The 12,724-nt window shown below is 35.2% G+C and overlaps 1 protein-coding gene across 8 annotated transcripts in view; it reads left to right on the forward strand.

Annotated features, from left to right (window-relative positions):
- LOC111874310 (multidrug resistance-associated protein 4) overlaps positions 1–12,724 on the forward strand; it is a 78,725-nt gene that overhangs the window by 58,326 nt on the left and 7,675 nt on the right. For all 8 annotated transcript variants that reach the window (XR_002844530.2, XM_023869704.2, XM_023869697.2 and 5 more), the window contains 7 exons: positions 484–563; positions 1,525–1,675; positions 4,211–4,317; positions 5,179–5,302; positions 8,627–8,797; positions 9,034–9,161; positions 11,754–11,999. Coding sequence is in view for 7 of the 8 variants with exons in the window: in XM_023869704.2 (XP_023725472.1) it covers positions 484–563; positions 1,525–1,675; positions 4,211–4,317; positions 5,179–5,302; positions 8,627–8,797; positions 9,034–9,161; positions 11,754–11,999 (1,007 nt within the window). In the remaining variant the exon portion in view is untranslated. The remainder of the gene's footprint in view (positions 1–483; positions 564–1,524; positions 1,676–4,210; positions 4,318–5,178; positions 5,303–8,626; positions 8,798–9,033; positions 9,162–11,753; positions 12,000–12,724) is intronic.

Below are 12,724 nucleotides of genomic sequence, written 5' to 3' on the forward strand. Positions count from 1 at the left end.
CATGCAGTGTTTTATGGATGTATGCAGTGGGTCTAAAGTGAAACATGAGAGCAGTGGCAATCACAGACTTCTGATTAAGAAAATTTCCATACTAGTTATGTTGCTTTGACCTTCAGAAACATAAATACATGCAGACATCCCAGCAATGTATTTTGATTTTATAGCTTCAGTATAGCACATGGGTTTTTCTTATTCAAGCAATAACACATTTTATTCAGTGTGACAGAAGAAAAGAGGAGGAGTGAACTCATGTAGGTTTACAAAAATTAACATCCAATACAAAGGAAGAAGACATCAAGAAAACACCTTAAAATTAAGATACATAGCACAATGACAGAAAGTGAACTCGAAGTTAAGGAGAATAATGCACTTGATACCTAATAATTTTGTGAAAACTTTTTTGAAATAAGAATGGAAACTTAATGAACACAGTATCAGATGAATGGAAACATATGAGAACATTATCACAATACTTTTTTTCAGGTCGTGTACTCAATAGATTTTCGAAAGACATGGGTGCAGTGGACGAACAGCTTCCAAAGGCAATGTTGGAAACCATTCAGGTATGAAACTACTTCCCATTTCCTATAAGTGTATTACAGATGTACAGGATGTCTCTAATACTGTATAATTTGCCATGCTGTTACATGGAGGTTGAGTTGAAACGTCTGAGGTGATATATGGCAGAAATGTGCCTATCTAATTCTTCAAGTTTTGTGAGTTTTGTGAGAATAAAAGGATGTATTTGAAGCAATTAAAACCATTATTTCTTTGAAGTTAATGTTTACAGTAATTGCTAATGTGCTACTTGTGGTATGGATATGTGTTTCAATTGCACACAAGTATCCCTCACATAATCAGACAGAGAGCATTGAACATCTATGTGTATCAGCATGGTGCTGACCCCCAAGTAGATGTTATTCTTTTAAGTGGCTCATAGATAGATGCATAGAACATTTTAATCAGAAAATGTAAAGTGAATAGACCATTTGAGAGATTTAAATGTAGTTGTAAGGCCATTATTAAATTGGATCTTAAGAAAACAGAGCATTGGGGAATGGATTGCATTTGTCTAGTTTAGGATAGAGTTTGTAAGCAGGCTCTTGTGAACATGAAAGTGAACCTTTTGGTTCCATAAAAGGTGGGAAATTAGAGCATTGATGTTAGTTATTTAATCTTTGGTGTCTTAAACATACTTTCAATCAGCCTTGAATGAAGTATACAGAAATGACTGTAGATGTCATGAAAAGCATGCATGTACAAAATATATTACAGTCAATATGTGATGAATGGTGCAGGAATAATGAGAATTATAATAAGTGGTATTAAGTTGAACTTCAATTTGGTGCTGTAAAATTGATACTGTGTATATCAATGCTGTTGCACCTGCAGAGATAGTTATGGGTGGATGATGTCATCATGTTTTTTCTAAGTATTTGGAGACACACAGACAGTATGGTGATATCATAAACATAACATCATTTTGAGGTTAGAGTTAGGTCATAATGTACACGAATGTTACAGGTGCTGCTTGTAATGGCTGGAATCCTGACCTTGGTTACCATAGTCAACTACTGGCTTCTGGTACCCATGGTTGTAATGGCCTTCCTCTTCTATAAGGTGCGTGGAATATATTTGGCAACAGCACAAGATGTCAAACGACTCGAAGGCACCAGTAAGTCACGAACATTGGTATCTGAACAAGCTACTCAGGTTAGAAAATGTAGCATATTGTAACATCAGCACCATGTGTGCATGTTTGTGTGCATTTCTGTTTACATGTGCATGTGTGTGTGTGTGTGAGTGTGTTTAAAATAAAGGACGTTTTTGGGTCTTATGCATGACTTTATAATGTGTTATAATAGCAACCACTCTGCTGGGTGCCTGTATTTGTGAATTATTTACACATTAATAGCTTCCACTTCACGATTCCATTTTAGATCGGCTTCAACGTATAGTCCTAGGAATTTTACTACTTTTTCAAATGGAATCATTTTGCCATTGCTGCTGATTGCCCACTCCTTTTCTATTTGTGATCTCTTGTTCTTGAATATATACAGTTTACATTTTTTCAGGGGCTAATTGTAATCTGCTATCATTGAGATATCGACTTAACTCTTTGGTTGAGTTTTTCAGTTTTGGTAGGGCTTCATCTGGGTTTGTGTCTGTGGTGTACATAGCCACATTGTCTGCAAATTGTAACACTCTGCATATTCCTATAATGCCTTTGTCCAGAGACACCATATAAATGTTATATAGCAGCGGACTTAACCCACTTCTTTGAGGCAAGCCACATGTAACTCTTCTGTTCATGTTAGTAGTGTCGAATTTGATGCTCAAGTGTCTTTCTGAAGTAACACTATAGATTATTAGCTTTGGGATATTCATTTCTGCTAGTCTTTCACTGAAGATATTTACCAATACACTATCATATACTGTTTCTATGTCCAGAAAAACAGCTCCAACTATTTTACTGTTGTCAAAGACATTTACTATGTCAGAATACATCAGTGCCAGGCTATCAAGGTAGGATTTATTTTCCTGGAATCCAAACTGTAGGTCGGGTAGCTATTCATGGTGTTCTAGCCACCCATTTAGTCTACAGCTTATTATTCTTTCAAGAATCTTCACTAAATAGGGATAAATATACATAATTTGGTAGTTCTTTATTCCTTACTGTTATGGAGGTCAAAAACTTGTCCACCCATATGGCTTTTCCATCATTTTTCTCCTTTCATCTCATCCTTGTAACATCAGTTATGTTGAGGTTTGGGTTTGTCCTTTACAGTTCTTCAGTTTCCAGGGGAGTACAGTCCAGGAGGATTTCTCTTATTCTTTTTCTATAGATATTCGTACAAGGGTTCCAGATGAAGAATCCTTTTTGCGACAGGACTACGCTTTGATAGAGCTTGATTTGCTGCACTTCGAGAGAAAGGTAATTTCCCAGCTTTTCCATGCCTCTGGCTCTATCAAATCATACTTGATCGTTGATTGATCCAGTAACTTGCACACTTCCAGTGTCATCAAGGGCCATGTCAACCCTTGTTCTCTGATCTCTCTTTTCAAAAACATCAAATACGATCCTCTATCTGATTCAGCAGATGAAAGTTTTTCTTTTTGGCGATGGTTCTCTGCTTTTTCCCCAGCATCTGAAATCGCTCTGTTGTTATGCAAGGCATTCTTTTTCAGAGTACTTCCTGTCTCATTATTCATGGAGTCAATGTTCCCTTTTTCACCTTGAATTTTTTTCATTTTCCTTTATCAAGTTGTTTCTTTTTCTTCCTTACTTTTGGTGACTTGTCTTGTGGGCTATGGCTTTGGTTTGTAAGCTCTGGTTTAAGCACAATAGATCACTGTGGTCACAGTGCAAGGGCAAAGAAGGCCCACCCCTTATTCATTCAAGCTCTGGATTCATATTTCCTTCAGCCTCTTGCATTAAGCTGGTGAATAATTCCGACTGGCAAAGACTTTCTAGTGTAGGTTCAATGTGGGTTGTAACATCCTCATCTGAATGCATCCCTTGGCCTCCATCTCCCTTCTTGGATCTACACAACCACTCTCCCATATGTCTTCATGGCATTGTGTTTAATTAGTTAAACACAAGGACAGCTTTACCTTTATTCCTTGTGTTGGGAATAATCTTATTGTTTTGGCTTAGAAATAATACATTTTTAATATTTTAACTCCATTTTGCAGTACTGATCCATTCTCAGCCCTTTTAAAATATTCGCTTGGTAAAGGTACACTAATTCCTGGAAGCCTATGAATCCTGTTGTAGGGTTCTTTCTCCTAATAATAATGTTAGTGCAGCATGTGCTTGAGTTTTTGACAGCTACTTCAGATTACATGTTATTTCATAATGTCCTTCAAGGAGCACCATTATTGCTAGCACATAAAGGGAGAGGGTCAGATAGTAAATATATATTATAAATTCCAAGCACACTGTAACTCAGGATTGATTTGGTGATATCCAGACAATATTGGCAAATTCTGGAAAACTCATGAGCCTTCTGGAAACATTTCTTTGACAGAAAAAGTACTGATCTTGCCATTTGTGAAACAGATCTCATAATTGGAGTGAAGTATGAAATATTTAAAGGAGCTTGTCTTCTTATTGTGTACAACAATTTCTTTATGACACTAATTTTTCTTTTGGCATTATGATTATTGCTTTGTGCAGCAGCATAATAATTAGATCATATTTTTGCAGCTCGGAGTCCTGTGTTTTCTCATTTATCTGCATCTCTTAATGGCCTGTCCACAATCCGAGCATCCCAAGCTCAGGAAATGGTTATCAAAGAATTTGATAATCATCAGGTAAGCAGAATAAAAGTCTCATTAACTTTGTGATGGCAGAAATAAGTTCATGCTTCATTTGTTGTGTGTGGGTAATCTTTGACCCATAAGGTTCATCATTGTTATGATCAAATTTCATGATACTGGTTTCTTTTAAATAAAATGTACTGCCTTTTCATTCATTTGTTAGTCTTTGGTACACTGTTTTCTTTGACAGAAAATCAGATTTGAACTATATTCTAAAAAGTGAAGAAATGCAGTGTGATTTATCTATGTGCATGTTTCCTTGTATGTTTATTACTTTTTAAATTTGTTGTAAATTTATGTACAGTGTACTGCCTTTTGCATGCACATTCTTGTGAACCAAACTTTCATTTCTCCATCTACAGTAAGTGTCTCTTTCCCATTTTCTCTAATGTGATGCCTGGAACTGAAGACAGCACATTTCCATTCCCATCTGCTGGAACACTGCTATACTACTTATAATTACAAAAATAGTAGTTGTGATGACAATCACTAATTTTCCTTATTAATTCCTTGTAATGTCTTAAGCAGGAGAAGGCATTTAATTGAAGCCACAGAAACAAAACAAAAATAATTTTTCCCAGAAATTTATTATAAATTGTAAATGGTGCTTCCAGTGACAGGCACACAAACAGTAATGAAACTCCCATTTAAGATTTCTTTGAGGTACAGTGGATTTGAAGACTAAACTGAGGAAAATCTAACTGGAGATAACATAACACTAAATTTATTGAATTGGGATCATTGAAATTGATTGTTAATTGAAGACAATCTGAAATTGAGGGATATTAAGTAGGGATTTTATTGTAAGTGATGCTCCCAAGTGACTCTATATAATTCAGCTCATTTCTTCCTCAGGATTTGCATACATCAACATGGTTTCTCACACTGGAGACAAGTGCTGCTTTTGGCTTCTGGCTTGATTGCATCAGTGTAACATTCACAGCTGTGGTGTCACTCAGTTTCTTAGTTCTTAACATTGGTATGGCAGTTTCTATCATTTGCATCACAACCCTTTGTGGGTCATAGTTAAAGTACACTGCAGTGTTAAGCAGTCAGTTTAAATTTCTGCTTGTCATGTCAGATTGGACAGTTGTTCTGTGTTCAAAGCAGTGTTCAAATATCTGAAGTATGATATAATCAATGGATATATGTATATGTGTTTGTGCATGTGATTAGGTTGGCCCCCTAATATCCACCACAACCACACAAGAAGCAATTGCCAGGCTGTTACAATCTTGTACCTTATCTTTGATACATACCATAAGAAAATATTAAGTGGGTTTTCTAGGAGACTGTGGAGGCCAGGTGGTCACACCCTCATAGGTGATCCACATACCTGGAAAGTGATTGGTTAGTCAATGACTCGCTGTTGCTGTCTGTGCTCCAGATAAGCCATCCTGATGTAAGCATAGCTGTGAATGACTAGCATGTCAGAGGTCCGCATCTTTATACGCTGTTGCTGGTGGCACCCGACCCAATGGGCGTTTGAGCTGCCGTGGTCTGCACTGACTTGCTCGTGCTTGTTTCAATGTGGGAGGCTTCCACAGGGAAGTGTTCTTTCAAGAAAATCAGGATACTGGATTCCACAGATTTAATTTGCAGTGACAATTTTGAAGGTGCAATTTCTTGTCATGCTCATAGGCTGCTGGTGTGCTACAGTGCCACTTATAAATATTATGTCTTTGACATATTTCAGCCTTATAAGTTCTTCATCAAGTAGACACTTATACATAATTGCTGCACCGCATTGCTTTTTCTTGTTATTGTTCATTGTACTGTGCAGCAATTACATAGAACTACAGTCAACTCTCGATTATCCAGGGGCGGATTAACTGGTTTGCGGCTTAACCAGGGCTACTGAGGCTTTTTTGAGGCTTATGTGTTGTTTAATATTCATTCACTTTTGTTTCACATGGCAAGTTGTAACACTATTTTCGCACTAGTGTGAACCGAGCTCTGCATTCTTTGGTCCTGTTATGCTAACACAATGTTCTAGGGTATGGGTGAAAGAATGCAAGGATTTGTGGAAAGTTTCAAGGACAGATACACCGCCCCAGTTAGTATCTTTGTATCGATCTTCAAGTGCGTTAGCAAAATGTCAGGATGTAAAAGGAAGCATGTTGTGTTAAGTATTCAACAGAAAAAGGAAAATGCCACGAAAAAGTAAACGACAATATTAAATTCTTTTTAAGTGTTAAGTGTGAATATTTGTAAAAAATGTAGGATGTTGTTGAAGACTGTGATAGAAATAACTAATTCATATTTCAGTGTAATGTAAAAAAAGTATTAAATAGGCCATGAGATGACATAAAAATGAGGTTGAATAAATTTAAATACAGGTAGGCCTATAGTATTATGAAGGTACCATATTACAGTACTACTTTTAATAAAATTTGTCTTAACCGGGTTTTTGATTAATTGTGATTTCCATCCCCACCATTATCCTGGATAATCAAGAGTTGACTGAAGTATCTGCCTGATTTCAAATTTAATTGTTAATCAGTGCAACAGGAAGCTGAAATATATTATTTTCTGCAGAGATGATTTTTTTCCTCATGTGGTCCAGTTGGGGGATAATCAAGTCAAGGAGGATGAGGTGGGCAGGGCATGTACCATGAATGGGGGAGATGAGGAATGCATATAGGATATTGGTGGGAAAGCCAGAAAGAAAGAGTCCACTGGGAAGACCAAGGTATAGGTGGGTGGACAATATTAAAATGGATCTTAGAGAGATAGGATGGGAAGGTATGGATTGGATTGGACTGATCTGGCTAAGGATAGGGACCAGTGGAGGGCTCTTGTGAACACGGTAATGAACCTTTGGGTTCCATAAAATGCTGGGAAATTCTTGAGCAGCTGCAGAATTGGCGGCTCCTCAAGAAGGTCTCAGTTCCATGAGTAAGTAAGTAAGTAATGTGGTACAGTTAGGTAATTGTCCCTGATTGTGGCTGAAATATTGATGCTAAATTTTTCTGAGACTGAAGAGCATTGAGTAGCATGTAGGTCTTGCAGATTGTTTTCTTCACATTGTGGGAATATTGCCTTATCAGCCCAAATACATGACAGAAAAATTCAGATTCGTCTACAGTTTGGTTTAGATGTGACCACCAGAACTGAAGGCTGAGTTAATTGTCTGTAGCACTTGTACAAGTTATGCATGAAAAGGACACAACTGCTGCTTGTGCAATGTATGCCAAACTGCTCTTTGAGATAGACTTGTATTGTATTGTATTTATTACACGTTCCAGCACATCCATACAAGACCGAAGCCATTGGATACAGAACCTGTCAGACCACAAGCTTGCTAAATCAGCAAGTAGTCAACAGAACAATGCATATAAATCCACAACAATAAATCAAGCATATGAAACCCTACACATCACTGCAATTACATAACCTACCATGTGTATATAAAGTGTAATACAAATTGATTCATATGAGAACTGACAAGTGCTAGTTGATGGATTAGTATGTAACACTTTCTCTTCATTTTGCACATTGTTTCTGTCAAAGACATGTGCTGGTTAAATGAATGCACCTGTGCCCCTCAGATTGTTTCAAACAACTGTCTGTAGGGTTGCCTCTGATCTGATCTAGATACTAACTGTAATATTTTTTATGATACTAACCTAGCATTTCTAGCACAAAAGGCATGTCTGAAATATACATCAGCACAATCTGTATTAGTGAATCATGCTGTGTAATTTTTTCTGTTATTACAATTTTATTATCAAAAGCAATGTGAATCATAAGTGAATGTAGTATGAATTCTATCTTATGACGTTTTGAAGGTTCCACCATATGAACATACAAGAAAATCAATGGTGTAATTCTGAAATTATCATGAATTGGATAACTGTTTGTTTACACTTTTCCTCCAAATTATCTGAACAGCCTCCTAAAGCTTACCATGGGCCTTTGAATTATCTTGTGTAGTAGGATGAAAGACTGAAGAAAAAGAATTGAATACTTCCATTTTTAACCATTTCTTCTCCCTTTTTTGCCCTATATAGTAGGAAGATACAAATATATTTATATCTGTCACCAAAGATGATCATTTTCAGATGGTCAGTTAGTTCATATTATTTAGAATGGTAATTCACTGTTAATTACTGCACATCTGCCAAACTCTCTCACAGACGTCTCAATTTTATGTTTTATTATAGTAAATACATCATTTAACAAAATTCTCAGATATTATATTCCTTCTGATTCATTTCAGTTACTTGTACTGTGAGGCTTCCTGTGACTCTGATAGATTTTTTTACAGAAATTCTGTTAATAATTTTGCATGTTGTTACAGACACATTTGGTGGCAATGTTGGTTTGGCTATATCTCAGTCCCTTATCCTGAATGGGATGTTGCCGTATGGTATGAGACTGGCTGCAGATGTTATTAGCCAGATGACTTCAGTAGAACGAATCCTTGAATACACTAAGGTTGAGAAGGAAACAGATCTCAAGAAACATCCAGGCAAGTGTATCTCATTTTTAAACTTGTTGACTGTCAAGAAACTTACATTGTTGACTGTCAGTTTTGGAAACTCTTTGAGCTTGTATCTGTGACATTTCGAGGTTTACTTACTTTTCTTTGCTAATTAAATACCTTTCTGAGACTTTGGAAATCGGGTTTTAAAAGAAGATACCACAGGTAAACTTGATACAATAAGTTTCTTAGTGTTAAATTATGTAAATATGTCTTTGTTTCAGTTCAAAAGCCACCATCTTGCTGGCCAATGAAGGGAATGATCCAATTTGAACACATGAGCCTCAAGTATTCCCCAGCCGACCCTCCAGTACTCAAGGACCTTAACTTCATCATACAGCCTGCACAGAAGGTATGTGAATGTGTGATTGAGCTTCACTTACATTAAAGTGTTAAAAGACTACATTAGGTCTACAAATATTGTGTGAAATAAACATTGTGAATTGAAAATGTAGTTCTGTAAGTTAAAATTCAACGAAAATGATATGAAATGAAAGATAAATATACTTAAAAATAAGTAACAATAAAATGTATAGGAAATTTCATTACCTGTTCTGATTTCTCTGTACATAATTATTTAACAACTGAAACCTGATCTGTGAAAGTAATGAAATTGTAGTTGTGCCCAATACTGCATTCACTGCATGCCTTGCACATGATGTGTCTGCTGCCGGTTCTTGTTTTTCATTATGAACATAATTTCTTCAACCTCCACTGTTGTCAGTGGATTTTTATCATTTACAGGCTGTTCATACAGAGTTACTACTGTGCTAATGTAAGCACAGATTTTGTGACCATGAATTAGTTTGTTTTAACATCTGAGATTCAGATATATAAAACTATATAAAAGAGTGAAACTTGTTTCGAATAATACAATACTTGATGAAGAATTTTGATCAATGAAGTTGCAGAATAAGTTACAAAAGATTCAGTGATGTTAATATGAAACCAAAGAAATCTAAATACTTATGTAGAACTATAAAGTGCACTCCACCGGTGGAATATCAAAAGCAAATTTACTAAAATTCAATAAAATATCAAAACCAAATTTGTATGCTGATGATACCAGCATACTGTGTTACAATTCTGATTCTGTGGAACATATAAAGGTATTGAAAATGATACTGAACAAAATAGACACATGGTTTATGAATAATTCATTATCATTAAATTTTAACAAAACTGACTGTGCATTTTTCATCAAAAGTAAATACTACATCAAAGATAAACCTAAACTATAAGGATGTTCAAATTAAAAATACTTGTAATACAAAATTCCTAGGACTAATCATAGATAATACCTTATCATGGAAAGATCAAATAAATCATTTGGTAACTAAGCTGAATGCGGCCAGTTATTCTATTGGAACTCTATCTGCAGTTATGACTCAGGAGAGTTTAAGGATGATTTGTTTTGCGTATGTACATTCCATTATGTTGTATGGAATAATACTTTGGCGCAATTTACCTCATAGTAATTTAATTTTTAAAATCCAAAAACGAATAGTGAGAATTATTATGAAGGCAAGAAATAAGGGCTCTTGTCGTCCATTGTTCAGGCAGTTAAATATTCTGCCCTTATATTCTCAATATATATTTTCTGTATCAATTTTTGTTGTTAAGAATTTAGATATAATTAAATTTAATTCTGCTATACACAACATTAACACCAGACTAGGTTTTGACTTACATTTTCCAAGTAATAAATTAACTAAAGTGCAGAAGCGTGTATATAATTAAGGAATTGTATGTCTATTAATATCTGATATAACAGAATCAGCTATAGATAAAAAATAATTGTTAAAACATCAGCAATTTTATTCTCATTCTTTGTTACTTTTTTGTCTGTCACAATGGAATGAATACCTATGTCTCGCTTTATTTTTCCTTCTACTTCATTTATTATTTTCCAAGTACTTCTTATTTTATTGTTAGAATTAGCAATGATTTTGTTATAGTGTAGTTTTTTGCTGCTAAAATTACTTTTGATAGTATTTTACTGTACTGTTTAAAATATAATTTAAAATGTAGATCATTACTGTATCTACTTAATAAAAAAGAGTTCTCTCTTTTTGTTACATGGATTCTTATCCCATTAGTGATCCATTTATTATCATATATTTTAGATCTGCCTACATACCAACTATGACTTTTATTTATTTTAACATGCAATCTCTTGTTGTTTTATGAATTTATTTATTTATTTATGAATGTATTTATTACCATAATAATTTTTAGTATACTTCTGAGAGAAGTTATTTATTCCATTTATTGTTCATGCATGTTAGATGTTTTTACAGTTTTTCTTTTGATGTGTGAGTGGTGTAACATACATTATTTGATATTGTATTGTTTATTGATAATATCGATTCATATACATTGTTTTTATAAACTGGATGAATTTTATAAGATAAAAGGTTAATATGTTTTCATCTAGTTCCAGTGATTGGTAGGAACATTTGTTTTGATTTTTGATGCATTCTATATCCAGTGATGTGACAACTTGTTTCTTGCCCTGTAATTGGATCTACTTGAATATAATAATAAATTATTATTATTATTATTATTATTGTTGTTGTTGTTATAGAGTGATAATCATGCATATACTTTTATGTGGATATTAACTTTCCTGGTTTGTAGTGTAAGGAGAAATATGATTCTCTGTCACAGTTAGAGATTATTGAAAAAAGGTAAATAGGTAAAGGTGTCCCTGTAACAGGCCATGGATGACCATAGGGTTCTAAGATGTCGAGGATGCCACATTTTCTAGACAGTTAGCTCACAGATGGTGGTGAGGTTGCCAGCATTATGCGCTGGCAGCTCTCTACCCCCAGGAAGATCATTGAGAATGTGTTTAACCTCTGGAAATTTACATTAATGTGTTTCATTTGAGGCTAAATACAGTGTCATTTGTGCAGAAGGTTGGTGTGGTGATCTGTTGCAGGTAGGAATTGTTGGTCGTACTGGTGCAGGCAAGTCATCACTCATATCAGCATTGTTTAGGCTAGCCCGACTAGAAGGAACCGTTAGAATCGACAATATGGATACAGCAGTGCTTAGTCTGTCAGATTTGCGGAGTCATATTTCCATCATTCCACAGGAGCCAGTTCTGTTCACTGCAACATTACGAGACAATCTCGATCCTTTTCATGAGTTTCCTGATGATGTACTCTGGAGAGCTCTTGAGGATGTAAGTTGTACAATGGGTTTCTCTTTCATAGCATCATAAATTCTGTAATGATGTGGCAAAGAGTGGAAAGTCACTAAACATAATTTTTCAGGAGAAGAAGAAACAACTTAGACTTATGTGCAATAAGTGCCCCCAAAAATTAGTTGCCATGACTTTTGAAGTAACCCATGTATAACAAGAAATTATATTGCATTGGGTAAGTGAAGGAGACTGAGGTAACCTGATAGTTTGGACAATTTATGATGAATCTCATTACTATATTGTTGATTTTATAAATTTACAATTCAATGTACTGGATTCCTAAATTTTGTCAAGGTAAAGGTTTCTCTCTATATGTGAAGTCATGTAAGTAAAAAATATTTCAGACAGATGGAATAATTAATTTGCATGATTCAGTAGCTGCTATGCTATTCTAGGTCAAATACCAGTATGCCTCTAGACATAATGCTCTTATACTAAGAAGCCCAACCAAAATATTTAAATGAATGAAGTTGAATACGGAGTTAATGGGCTGTTCCATATCTCAAGTAATTAGGTGCTGCTGCTGATCACAGAGTCCCAAGTTCAGTCTCTCATGACTTCATGTGAGATTCTTGGATGAACTGGCAATTGGTCAGGTTTCTCTGAGTTATTTCAGCCTTCACCCTGTTCATCATCATCATCTCACCATTCCTCCATACTCACTTATCACTGCAATGTGAGGTGTGCAATAGGCTTGATCAGGC

This window comes from Cryptotermes secundus, unplaced genomic scaffold (genome assembly GCF_002891405.2).
Source record: "Cryptotermes secundus unplaced genomic scaffold, Csec_1.0 scaffold2191, whole genome shotgun sequence".
Classification (NCBI taxonomy): domain Eukaryota; kingdom Metazoa; phylum Arthropoda; class Insecta; order Blattodea; family Kalotermitidae; genus Cryptotermes; species Cryptotermes secundus.